Source organism: Fomitiporia mediterranea (assembly GCF_000271605.1).
Source record: "Fomitiporia mediterranea MF3/22 unplaced genomic scaffold FOMMEscaffold_9, whole genome shotgun sequence".
Taxonomy (NCBI): Eukaryota; Fungi; Basidiomycota; class Agaricomycetes; order Hymenochaetales; family Hymenochaetaceae; genus Fomitiporia; species Fomitiporia mediterranea.
This window is the reverse complement of record NW_006760394.1, coordinates 1571383-1584726: the sequence shown is the minus strand read 5'-3', so window position 1 is coordinate 1584726 and position 13344 is coordinate 1571383. Positions and strand designations below refer to the sequence as shown.

General features: G+C 38.8%; 4 protein-coding genes across 4 annotated transcripts; 3 read left to right on the top strand and 1 right to left on the bottom strand.

Moving 5' to 3' along the window:
* Positions 1-217: 217 nt before the first annotated feature.
* On the bottom strand, positions 218-785 carry FOMMEDRAFT_169941 (uncharacterized protein). Its single transcript, XM_007269234.1, has one exon. It carries the CDS (start codon positions 710-712, stop codon positions 290-292), a length of 423 nt encoding a protein of 140 aa, XP_007269296.1. The 5' UTR covers positions 713-785; the 3' UTR covers positions 218-289.
* Positions 786-1687: 902 nt separating this feature from the next.
* On the top strand, positions 1688-3451 carry FOMMEDRAFT_148263 (glycoside hydrolase; the record flags this gene model as incomplete). Its single annotated transcript, XM_007269233.1, has 6 exons — positions 1688-1728; positions 1940-2017; positions 2072-2091; positions 2152-2234; positions 2297-3085; positions 3137-3451. The coding sequence occupies 6 exons, from the start codon at positions 1688-1690 to the stop codon at positions 3449-3451; spliced, it is 1326 nt and encodes a 441-aa protein (XP_007269295.1).
* A 363-nt stretch (positions 3452-3814) lies between these two features.
* Positions 3815-5562, top strand: FOMMEDRAFT_22297 (glycoside hydrolase). The gene is made up of 4 exons (XM_007269232.1): positions 3815-3916; positions 3969-3988; positions 4041-4123; positions 4192-5562. The coding sequence occupies exons 1-4, from the start codon at positions 3825-3827 to the stop codon at positions 5431-5433; spliced, it is 1437 nt and encodes a 478-aa protein (XP_007269294.1). The 5' UTR covers positions 3815-3824; the 3' UTR covers positions 5434-5562.
* Positions 5563-6983: 1421 nt separating this feature from the next.
* On the top strand, positions 6984-7450 carry FOMMEDRAFT_30532 (uncharacterized protein; the record flags this gene model as incomplete). Its single annotated transcript, XM_007269231.1, has 2 exons — positions 6984-7040; positions 7091-7450. 2 exons carry the CDS (start codon positions 6984-6986, stop codon positions 7448-7450), a joined length of 417 nt encoding a protein of 138 aa, XP_007269293.1.
* Between the last annotated feature and the right edge of the window lie 5894 nt (positions 7451-13344).

Genomic DNA, 13344 nt, shown 5'->3' with positions numbered 1-13344 from the left:
GAAATTTAAAAGAAAATTTCTAATTTTGTTTTGAAATTATGTTTTAGATTATTATTTCCATTTATTTAAAGATATTACAAATAGATAAATATCAAAAATAATTTATAGTTCTTGTCTTAAGAAAATTACAAATTTTGTTTATAATTTTTGCTGGTCAAAAATGGGAAAACAAATTTCAAATAATGTTTATCATTATGTAAGTTATTTTTTAAGGTAAGGAATTGTGAAATGCCTCATGTGGAGATGATATTCCTTTGATTATCACGTGCTTGGTCGGACCAGCCAGCACTCACGTGGCATATCTCGCGAGTTTCCGACAGTCCGATCGGAGTTTTGCCTCGCTTCCGCCCTTCACAGTCCAGCGTATGGTTCGCGGACCGAGGCCAGCGCTCTCCGTATCTGGTTCACTGTCTCCTGAAACTCTTACTTCCTGCAACTCCACACGCTTGATTCGGGAAGCCACCGCCTTAGGACCATGCCCACTTCTATGTGCAACCTGTCCGATTGCAGCTTCAAGTGCACGTCCCCAACGTGAGTAGAGGAGTCCAAGCGTCCTACCATGGCCAGGCAAGTTGGAGGCATTATCGTTTGATGACGACTGCTGTGAGCAGAGCTCGTAGATGGATTCTTCACCGTCATACAGAATGTCTTCTCCTTGATCTGTGTCGCCCGGTGGAGGGATGAAGTCGTATACGGGGAATGACGACGGCATATTGAGTCGAGTCTTCTCAGTGGGACTGCTTATGGCTATCGACGAGAAGGCTGGACTGCTGTGTGATTCTCTTAAGAGCACATTCTTATAAGTTGAGCCTGACTGATTAGTAAGGAGTGAGGCAGTTGCAAGGAAGTGATGGAATACTCGGGGCAATGCTTATCGTCAACGTGGTTCCTTGTACACTGATCATACATATCGAAGTGTGGAAAATACTTCGCCTTCGGATCCTGTGTAATAGGCTCCAAGTACGAATACACTGATGCATGTTTGCTTTGTATGTGCACAGCATTGGGTGACTTCTGGATGAAACAAAGGTGATTACTATAGGTGATTATAGTGTATGAGTGTCTTCTAAGGAACTCATGCTTTATTAATAAACAATATTCAGGGCATACATGTTGTATCCATCAAGCAGATAAAGTGCTTCATTTAGAATAAATGTATCATTTCCTAGTTAAAGTAACACAATGTAATAAACAGACAATGAGTAATTGGTTCTAAAAGCTGGTCAAAATCATAACAGAGAAGGAAAAATATGACCTGTTTGTGTATGTACAGAGCTCTGCTAGCAACAATCACTGCCCTTAAACCCTTGTTCCCTATCAAAGAAACTCTATGATAGGTCAGCTGTGAATGCTGGGATGGTCTAGTTACTATGAATAGGGTGACACTTGATATATCTCATTTCACACTGGAACACACAGCCATTACAGAAATATTAAGGTCAACCTGTGCAAATGGCAGTGATTCAAATACAGTACACTCCAACAATGTGAGACTCAGTGGAATTGGCAGGCAATTTGAACATTTGGCAATCTAATAGTGATGTACTAGTTGGTTGTAATTCAGTATTAGTAATAATGTTAGCATTTCTGCTGAGAACACTTGTGAAAAGGAACATTGATCATGGTTGCTTTGAACCTAAATGAATGGTAATCAAACCTTGTAACGCTGATACTGACAATAAACAGCATGTCCCCAATCTCTCCCAGGCCTACCGAGGAATCTCCGTCGTAAGTCAGCTGTGGAGGTTGAATGCATTCTTTTCTGCCTGATTACCACGCGCGCTAAATAGATGCGTCAGCCTGTGAGATGCGGGTAAATAATCAATCACAACATAGGAACTTTAATATTTCCGTAACTTGGACTCCTTCTCCTTGCTTTGTGTTACTAATACTAACCACCGCTGACAATGAATCCTGAGTCTGCATCACCTTTCCTGAGAGTTGAAGGGACGAAAATCGTCGATGGTCACGGCCGCGAGGTTGTTCTTCGTGGTGCTGGGCTTGGAGGATGGATGAAGTGAGTAAAACTTGAACCTTTCTAACGTAATTATGAGTTAAATACATGCGATAGCATGGAGAACTTCATCTCTGGTACGTTGGAATTATAAGAAAAGTGCGTTTAGTTACCTTTCCGTTGATCCTGCTAATTAGGTTATCCGGGCTGTGAGTTTCAAATCCGAGAGGCACTGGCCGAAGTGCTAGGAACGGAGAAATCGACGTTCTTCTTTGACAAGGTAAATTAATATCATCTGCCTTGCCCTTCTACGCATTTGACTCATTGATATACTTGAGATAGTTTCTTGAATATTTCTTTGGAGAGAAAGATGCTGAATTCTTCAAGTCTCTCGGTCTGAACTGTATCCGGATCGCGATCAACTATCGACACTTTGAAGATGACGACAACCCTCGAGTCCTCAAGTCCGAAGGCTTCAAGCACCTCGATCGCGTTGTCGATGCTTGCGCAAAGCACGGGATCTACACAATTATTGACCTCCACACAACTCCTGGAGGTCAAAACGGTGGGTGGCACTGTGACAGTGGTGTACACCTGGCGAACTTCTGGAGGCACAAAGACTTCCAAGACCGTGCTGTATGGCTTTGGGAGGAACTTGCGAAGCATTACAAGGATAACGCGTGGATCGCTGGATATAACCCGATTAACGAGCCTGCCGACTCTCGCCACACACGCCTCGTCACGTTCTATGATCGTGTTCTGAAAGCAATTCGTGAAATAGACCCAAATCATATTCTATTTCTCGATGGGAACACGTACGCAACAGACTTTACGCGTTTTCCGGAAGATGTGAAGGATCGTTGGCCGAATTGCGCGTACGCGATTCACGATTATAGCTTGTATGGATTTCCAGCGGCACCTGAGTCATATACGAGGACACCTGAGCAACAACGACGAATGAGGCGGAGCTACGAGAAGAAACGTGAGTGGATGGATGCGAGAGGGCTTTGCGTGTGGAATGGCGAGTGGGGTCCGGTTTATGCACGAAGAGAATATGAAGGAGATCAGACAGACGAGATCAACGAGCACCGGTATATGGTTCTCAAGGATCAGTTGGATATCTATCAAAAGGTGAGGGCACGACTATCCACATCGCAAATGACTAAGTAATTGTGTTTCCAGGATAGCTTGAGCTGGTCAATCTGGCTATACAAGGACATAGGATTTCAAGGGATGGTCTACGTCTCTCGAGACACATCCTACATGAAGCTATTTGCACCTCTTCTCGAGAAGAAACATAGACTTGCAATTGACAGTTGGGGAGCTGACGATACCAATGTTAAGCACATCTTCGACCCTCTCGTAGACCTGATAAAGGACAACGTTAAAGGCAAACGCTATCTCGAAACGTACCCATTCCCTGTCTGGACAATCGAGAAACGCACCGCAAGATTCGCTCGGTCACTATTGATGGGAGAGATATTCGTCAATGAATAGGCGGATTATTTCAAGGGAAAAACGGTAGAAGAGTTGGACGAACTCGCACAGAGTTTCAAGTTTGAAAATTGCTTGAAACGAGATGGGTTAAACAAGGTGCTGACCGAGCATGCTCAGCTTAGCTGCATGTAGAGAATACGTAGATTCGCGGAAAGTTTATAGTAACAAAAATATGTATGATGGTAGTGGTTACAAAGAAAGCAAGATTTTTCCGCCGGGAAAACGTCGGAGGAAGTGGTTCGCGCGGAGCAAGCGGGCCTCAGCCTCCGCTCTCAACTTCCACCATCGCATGACCCACGAACGTCTTGGACACAGTATAAGAGGCGGGCGTTGTAGACATGAATAGCGCTAAACAGCCCGCGTATCTCTCACAATGTCTTTCATTCGAGTTGAAGGCACAAAGCTCGTGGATGGGGAGGGCAAGGAGATCATCCTTCGTGGTGCTGGTCTCGGTGGTTGGATGAAGTAAGTGAGCGTTCTTATATATGTGTTTCATTAGTGACTAACGCATTTTTAGTATGGAGAACTTCATTTCAGGTTGGGATAATTTATCAGTCGCCTTGCTGCTGGCGTGTTGAGTATGCACCAGGTTATCCCGGATGTGAGTTTCAGATCCGCAGCGAACTGGCAAAAGTCGTTGGGAAAGAGAAGTCGGAATTCTTCTTCGACAGGGTACATCTTCTCGAAGATTAACGTCACTCTCATCCCGCTCGGAGCAACTCTAACTCAGCTTTTGTTAGTTTCTCCAATATTTCTTCGAGGAAGATGATGCCAAGTTCTTCAAGTCGCTCGGTCTGAACTGTATTCGTATCGCCTTCAACTACCGACATTTCGAGGATGACATGAATCCACGTGTGCTGAAGCCAGAAGGTTTCAAGCATCTCGACCGCGTTATCGACATCTGCGCTAAACACGGTATCTACACCATCCTCGACTGTCATACTGCACCTGGTGGTCAAAATACGGATTGGCACAGTGATGCTGGAACACACATAGCAAACTTCTGGATTCACAAGGATTTCCAGGACAGGCTCGTATGGCTTTGGGGAGAACTCGCCAAGCACTACAAGGACAACCAATGGATTGCTGGGTATAACCCATTGAACGAGCCTACCGACTCGGAGCACACACGCCTCATCGTGCTTTACGATCGCTTATACGAGACGATCCGTGCAATCGATAAGAACCACGCACTTTTCTTGGACGGAAACACCTTTGCATCTGATTTCAGTCATTTCGGGGATGCACACAAGCGCTGGACAAATTCTGCATATGGTATCCACGATTATTCTGGTTACGGATTCCCAGCAGCGGGTGAGTTGTATTCAGGCACGGACGAGCAACGCCGTCGTATGCGTCGTTCGTACGAGAGGAAGAAACAATGGATGGACGAGCGCGGTCTGTGCGTTTGGAACGGTGAATGGGGTCCCGTATACGCACGTCGTGAATACGAAGGTGACCTCACGGACCAGATCAACGAGTCGCGCTACCTCGTCCTCAAAGACCAACTTGCAATCTACAACAATGATCGTCTAAGCTGGTCGATTTGGTTGTACAAGGATATCGGATTCCAGGGAATGGTCTTCGTCTCCCGTGAGACTCCATACATGACCCTCCTTAAAGACTTCCTCGCGAAAAAGCACCGACTCGCCGCGGACGCATGGGGAGCGGATGATTCGTATGTCCGCTCGAAGTATCAGCCACTGCTAGACCTTATTGCCAACGAAGTCGCACCAACCGATGAATTACAGCGTCTCTACCCTTGGCCTGTGTGGAAACTCTCAGATCGCGTTGGACGACTTTCACGCAACATACTCGTGTCAGAGTTCCTTGTCAAAGAGTGGGCAGAACACTTCCGTGGAAAGTCGGAGGCAGAGCTCGATCAGATCGCTCAGAGTTTCAGGTTCGCGAATTGTATGAAGCGAGATGGGTTGAATAAGGTGCTCACGGAGAATGCGAGTTTGGTTGCGAAGTCCGGTTGAAGAATAGGACAGAAGTGAACACAACGCGTTGTATCAATGTGATTGTAATGATAAACCAGCTGTCGTCGTACAATGTAATTCGTTACAAAATCTGAAGGTTATGAATCTCAGAAGCCGTATTTGTCCAAAGGGTTATTTATTACGTAATGCAAACGAATCCTGCTCGTGAAAGTCAAAATAAAAAATTACTGTACCCATCTGTATGGGTACAACCGTAACGTGTAACGCAGGGGTGGTTTGGTTGCTAGCAGTAACGCGTAACGCATAGCAGTAGTTGCTTTCCCTTAAGGAGCGTTACATAGTTTTAAGCGAGCATTATATTATATAAGACAATTCAAAGTTTTGTTACTTTTGTATACTACAAGTGTTAGAAAATTTGAAAAACTTATTGGATTGTTACGATTGAATTTATATACTAATACTAATGTAGTATAGTAACTTCCGGCAACGTCCGTCTGGTTGTCTGTATTAGCAACTGTAACGCGTCCACATAGTTAGGTTTCCAATTTCCACCGGTAACGCACTCTGCCTGGTTGTACCCATACAGATGGGTACAGTAGTCGTCACGAGGCTGCCAGTGGTTGAACTCGGCCAGCTTGCAGCGCTCTCGCCAAATCGTCTTCGAATCTAGTGACTTCTGCAAATGCGTTGTCTTCGTATCTGCGGAAGTTAAATAACCCAGTAAACTCGGCGTTCCTGCCGTTGGGCGTACTTCTCGGACTGACATGCTCGTGGTCTGTGATGCAACCATATGGACAACTAGATTCGTGCTTCTCACAGATTCTCGGTAGTCTTGCGTCCCATACCTATCTGACACGTACTTATGGACGAATTTCGCTGCTGAAAGTAAAGAAAAGATTTCGCTAACCCCTGCTTCAGAGTGTACTTGTTCTGGGCAATGATTCTGGAACTCAACGTCACTTTGGTCTTCACATGTCGAACTCTTGTATGTAATTTCAGATCTACCTTTATGCAATTGGGCACGTTCAATTGCGGCGGCCAGCGCCTCTACCTCGTTTGTCTCTGTCCTCCATATCCGACATCAACGCATTTCCCTAAACGAAGTACCCTCAACATCGAGAACGTTGGTACGACAAGAAATGCTCAGGAGCGAATATGATAACCTGTGGTAAATCTCTGCAGAAGCAATAATATTGTTGACTAGACACTAATATTTTCGTCGTGTATAGTTGTCGATTTGTCCTTGCTACAGTCTGTAATGTCCGAAAAGATGAAACCGGTCTTGTACATCTTCAGTCCCATATGTGCAGTCTCTTTCCTTGATGCTCAAACCAAACGAAGACGAGATGCTACTCGCTCCGCTTCAGACGGCATCGGAAACCGGTCGCTGTACTCGCACATGGACGGTTGGAGTAGGTGGTAGCCCGCAGTAACATGTCGTCTTCATAGCCTTTCGCTTATGATTTTACGAGCACATGTAGCACGATAGGGAAAAGGTATAAATTAGAGTGTACCATTGACGAGGTAGAGCAACAAACCTCTGCGATCCTAACGTCTCTACTGCTCGCGCATTCAGCTTTTCGACAACTATGCTCTTCAAGCAACTCGTTCTTCTGGCCGTCATTGCCGCTGCTACCGCTATACCGGTGAGTATCATTTATCGGGCACAGATCAAGATATACTCAACGACATGTAGGTGCCGGAAGACGGGCATGTTATTGTGGCACGTGCAGGTCCGCCTCCGCCGCCTCCACAAGGTCTATCTGGAGAAAAGCGTGATGCTCAAGATCCTCCCCCGCCTCCTCCGGTTACCACGCCTCATCCTCCCCACGGAAAGCGCAATCCCCAAGGAGTTACCTCCACCTCTACTGTTATCACCTCCACTGTCACCTCTACTGGCGTCACCTCTACTGGCGTCACCTCTACTGCTGCCACCTCTACTGGTGTCACCTCCACTGCTGCCACCTCCACAGGCGTCACCTCCACTGCTGCCACCTCCACAGGCGTCACCTCCACTGCTGCCACCTCTACTGGCATTGCTTCACGGAGAGTGTGATCTCCAGCTCTACCACCCCTGAGCCAAGTCCTTCACGAGGACAATGCCTCAAGCTCTGTCCAGGTGTAAGGTGAGGCATTCTTGAAGATACACATTCTGTTTTCTCACTGATGCTTTTCCCGTCACAAAGGTCAAGTTAAAGATCTCAGTATGGAGGATTCAGTTTTGAATAGTCTGCATGGTCGGACATAACCATTTTGCCTGAATCAAATCCTTAGTCATTCTTTTAGTCTCACTCTCCTTGCTTCATGTAAGACTCTATAAATCCACATGGTCATTTTCGTTCATTACTGCATTTTTGACAAGAAGCAGTGTTTTACTGAAAAATGTCCTGTCATTCATTCGTTATAAGACTTAGTAGTTTGGTGTTTCCGTATTTCCACCAGTGTGAACCTAAAGAGCAAACTCTTTCTACGACTTTTTCTGCGAGTTTTTTCGTGCTCTCAAGATTCCTACAGTTGGAACGAAAACACAGAGATAAAATAGATGGACTCAACTATCCTGAAAGAATTGCTTTATTTTGGTATCACAAAACAAGATATTACTGAGGTTAACAGTACAGTAATGGCAAACCATACATTAGTATTTTCTTAGCTGTCATAACTATACAGTGTATCAGATCCATGTAATTTCTGTTAATATTGAATTGTAGGCAAACAAAGATGAAATAAATGACCTGATAAAGTCTGGATGGATCTGTCTACTTCCTACTTCATTGTCTTTGTCAGTCATTACAGTAATACTTATTACTAAAAACATTACTGTGTAAACATTACAGCTTTGAGTATTATCTGTGCATCTAAATAGACAAAGTATTTGTAAACAATAATATTTTGTCTTTTTTATGTCAAGTTGCTATTCTTAATAAAAGTAAGTATAGCCACTTTTACTTTATAATCAAATTCTAATACTTATTATTAATACTATATTACTACTAGTGCTATACTATTGAAGCTAAGGCTAGAACACAGAAATAGGAGCTAAGTAAAAGTATTTGCATTTGTTTTACTAACATGTCTATTTCTTTGTTAATAATTTAAGTGGCTAAAGATTTACTTTAGTATTAGTTTGAAAATAAAGGGAATGAGTCTGGATAGTGTGAACAAGTTTTGAATGTTCTTCTGCATTTAGTTATTTTTACAATATTCTTCAATATTTACCTTAATATTTCCTTATAACTATATTCAGGACACTATTAGTGTTATTAAGTCAAAGATTTCCTACTGTAATCATACTCTGAGTAATTTTCTTATAATCTATATTATTGTTAAGACTGTAATATTAAGTAACATATTTGGACAATTCAGCAAAGGTAGCAGACACACTAACTTACATGTGGATACATACAGGCATCACTCACATGACTACTTATTACACAAAGTAGTGTATGTATTATAGTATAAAAGTAAGAGCATTGTGCCCTGTAATAATAATTGATTATTATAAGAGTCCCCTACATCTAGTGTAAACTCCCTACTGGTTGTTTAACAGGTTATGAGTCTTGGCCCTTGAATGTCAGGCTCAGAGGATCCATCTTAGTGTCAAACTTGTTCTTAATGACACAATCAGCTAATATAACCTACATTTTATAGTAGTACTACTTCTCCTACACAATGAGCCCCTTCACTCTTAACTCAAACTCTAACAAATCCTACTCCTCCTCCATTACACACTCCTCTATCAAATGTACAGTCTAGTAGTACTAGAGCTAACATGTTGAACAAAAAACTCATACTAGCAGGTAGTCTTAACCTGGCTAATCTACTAAAGTTCTTTGTGAATGTAGAAAAATTCAATAGAAAAAATTATAAAATATAGTGTCTTTGTATTATAAACACACTAGTTGCTACAGGTCTAACAGTACACCTTACAGACAAACCAGACCCTACTAAAGAAGAAGAAACAAACTGTACTAATGTTGTCTATACAAACATGATAATAATAATGAATAATCAAACATTATTAACAGTTGTGAATCATACTACTGTGTCTACATTATGGAAGACAATAAATGAGTGATACAATGTGTATACAATAATGACAGTAGTGATTAATGTCTTAGTGTTATTCTAGTTAAAAGGGTATGTAGCTCAATTTGACAAGACACTTAACAAACTCAAAGAAATATATGACAACCTAAAAGTAGTAAACATGCCTCTAGACAATACAACATATATTAGTGTAATAAATCTGTATGTACTACTACACTATAAGTGGGTAGTGACAATGGTTGACAGGCAGATCACTTATTACAACCAATATATAGTAGTAACAGTAGTATAGAAACAAAAAATAACACTAAGTATACTTATACAAGAATTATGAAATACATTTACAGAATAGTAACAAGAACATAGAGCTAGTACATATGTTCATCATGGACACAGACATAGAGCAAGAGGAGCACACAGAAACAATACACAAGGTAAAAACCCTAGTGTGTGTAGTAGCAGATGAGTACAAACAAGACTGTACAATAAAAAGTACTTTAACTGTAGTAAAACTGGACATTTCTTACATAATTGCTGGTTACCTCCTACAGAGGAAACAAAAAAGAAACACACTGAAAAAGCTGAAAAAGTAAAGTCAACAAGTAACAAATCCTCAAATAGTATCCAAGTTGTTAATTTAGCAAACTCATTAATAATAGAACCATTAGTGTTTATCAAAAACATTAGTGACAACATATTAATGACTGATCAGAACTTTAAACAGTTCTTGAATGTATACAATGTAAGCTACAAAAATAACAAAATAAAACATTATATTAATATACTCAATTCAGGCACTTCAATTTATATGACCCTGTACTTATTCTGCTTACAAAATATTTGAAAAATACTACAAATGAATGTAATTGTTACAGACAAAAGACAGATAACAATCTTGTATAAAGGCAAAATGGACATAAAACTGGATAACTCAAATAGACTAGTAAGTACTATACAATTGCAAAACATATACTATTATCCTTATATGTACTTCACTCTTATTAGTGAAGCAAGCTTATACAAAGAGGACAGATACAGAATAAATAAAAAGAAAAATAAATGTATTATCTATAAAAACAGTAGTAAATGCAGAACAATCTTTACAAATAATAAACTATATCAAATTATTACAAATCATCAATGTCCATACATAAATCTTATAACAATAAAACAACTACACAAAAAATTAGGTCATTAAACTACTAGTATCTACAGTGAATATTAAAAGATACACCTAAAATAATTACTGAAAAAATCATCAATAATAACAAACAGTCATGCACAAATTGCTTTGAAGCAAACATATCTTGTAAAAGAATACTAAAGATGTAACAAACAAAACTAGCAAATAACTTTGGCAAACATTTGCATATTGATATATGAGGACCAGCCCTAATAACTGGTTACAGTAGTATAAAATATCTATTAACAATTGTTGACAACACAACTTGATAGGTAGAAATGTTACCCTTAAAACTAAAAAGTAATACATACACAGAATACATAAAATATACTACACAAATATACACAAACCTTAGTATAAAAATAAAAACATTACAAAGTGATAATAATACTGTATTTCTTAGTAAAGACTTTACAGATTATCTTGATAGTTAAGGAACAAATCAGTAATTAACAGTGTACAATACACTGTAACAAAACAGTATAGTACATAGGAGGCATATTTGCATTCTGTAACACTGGGAATTTATTACAAAATCCAAAAGCTCTCACCTGATTGGCTGAAAATACTTTCTGAAACAAATTTTCCAGACCTCAGAATTGGTTTTTGCCTCTAGTGGTAGAAAGAATGTATAAAACAATACTCAACAGTATATAAGTAAACCTACTATGTTCTAAACTACTATTGAATTTATAGGTGTGGACAGTGTTTTATTAGTGTTACATACATAATCAAACACCAAAATTGGTAATAAATTACAAAACACTATATTACATACAATATAATAAAAATTACAGTCTTAATGACTTACAACCTTTCAGACAATAGTGTATAATATACTTAGAAAATATGAATAAACTACAACCAAAAGGGACTTACAGACATTGGCTTGGGTTTAACACCTAAAGCAAAGGACATATTGTCTATCATGATTACAAAATAAAAATCAAACAAAATCTCCAATTCATTGACAAATCTCAAATTGAAGGGGAGAATAATAATAATAATAAATCAGACAAACAGATGGACAAACAATCAGACAAACAAACAGAAAACAAACTGTGAAGGTCACAAAGAATAATAAGACCTACAAAACAATTAAAAGGATTAAATTACAACAAAAACAATGCTAACATAGTAATACACCTTTTGGAATTCAACAAATATATAAACAAAATACAAAACAATCTAATAAACATACACAAAGCATTATTCCAAAGTAATAAACTAGAATGGATCAAAGTAATGAACAAAGAAATACAATTGCTACAATCTTAAGATACTTGGGAATACATTTACCCACCAAAAAACACAAACATTATTGGAACTCAATTTGTATATAAAATAAAACAATTAGTAGACAGAAATATTAAAAAATACAAAGCTAGACTTGTAGTACAAGGATATGCTCAAAAAGACAGAATAGACTTTTACTCAGACAATCTATTTGCACTAGTGACACAATTAACAATAGTATGACTACTGTTAAGCTGGGCAGTATTAAACAATTACAAAATACATCAAATAGATGTTAAATCAGTGTATCTATATGGAGAGCTAAACAGTAACAAGCAAATATATGTAAAGCCTCCACTAAATAAACTACTACATGATATAAAACCTAGTCAAGTGCTAAAATTAAACAAAGCACTATACAGCTTAAAACAAGTAGAACAGTAATAGTATAAAACAATACTTGATATCCTAATAAAAATAGGATTAATATGTGCAAACTACAAACATGTGGTATTCTATTGAAAAGAAAATAACAAAGTAGTATTAATCACTTTCATACATGTTGACAACATAACAATCTTCAGAATAAATGATACAGTAATAAAAGCATTCAAAAATAGTCTAAAGAAATATGTTATCTTTTCAGACAGTAGCAAAATACATTGGCTACTAGGTATAGAAATCACTCAATCAAGACAAGATAAAACAATAATACTGTAACAAAAACATTATATTGAAAACATCATTTGGTGATTCGAATTCGAAAATGAACCAATATTAAAAACACCAATATGACCAGGTACACACCTTCAAATAACAAAGCATTTATCAGACAAAGACAAAAAATTTATGAAAACAATACTATACATAAATATGGTCAGTTCATTATAATATGTAGCAGATTGTACAAGACCAGACATTATGTATACAACTGGTCAGCTAGCAAAACATCTAAACAATCTGGACATAGAACATTATTAGGTAGTAAAACATTACTTCTAATACCTAAAAGGAACCAGTAACTATTGGTTAAAACTTGGCAGAAATAATAATCAGAATATCAAAGAATATTGTAATGTAGACAGACATATAACACTAGGAAGCAAAGCAATACTAGTATACACATTCCAAATAGGAAAGCAACCATATTATAGTCAAGCAAAAGTAGCAATTTGGTACCATTGAGTGTCTATGAAGGCAAATTGCAAGCACTAGTGCAAGCAACACAAGAAGCCATTTGGCTAAAACATTTTGTCAAGGAAGTACTACAGACTACCTTCACACTAATAACAATTCACTGTAATAACCAAGCAGTAGTAGAGTAAGTCAAAACAGAAGAAATGACTTATAGTGTAAGAACATCATGAAAAAGTCGCAACAAATGTAATTAATAATAGCAAATGTAATGTAATAATGTACTTATATATTAATTACAATTCAAAATTATAATTATACTTTGCTTGTAATTGAAATGTAACAACTGT

Coding starts and splice junctions, on each gene's coding strand:
- FOMMEDRAFT_169941 (XM_007269234.1), bottom strand. CDS start 712: ATGCCGTCGTCATTCCCCGTATACGACTTCATCCCTCCACCGGGCGAC.
- FOMMEDRAFT_22297 (XM_007269232.1), top strand. CDS start 3,825: ATGTCTTTCATTCGAGTTGAAGGCACAAAGCTCGTGGATGGGGAGGGC. Junction 3,917..3,968: donor GGTCTCGGTGGTTGGATGAA/GTAAGTGAGCGT, acceptor ACGCATTTTTAG/TATGGAGAACTTCATTTCAG. Junction 3,989..4,040: donor TATGGAGAACTTCATTTCAG/GTTGGGATAATT, acceptor AGTATGCACCAG/GTTATCCCGGATGTGAGTTT.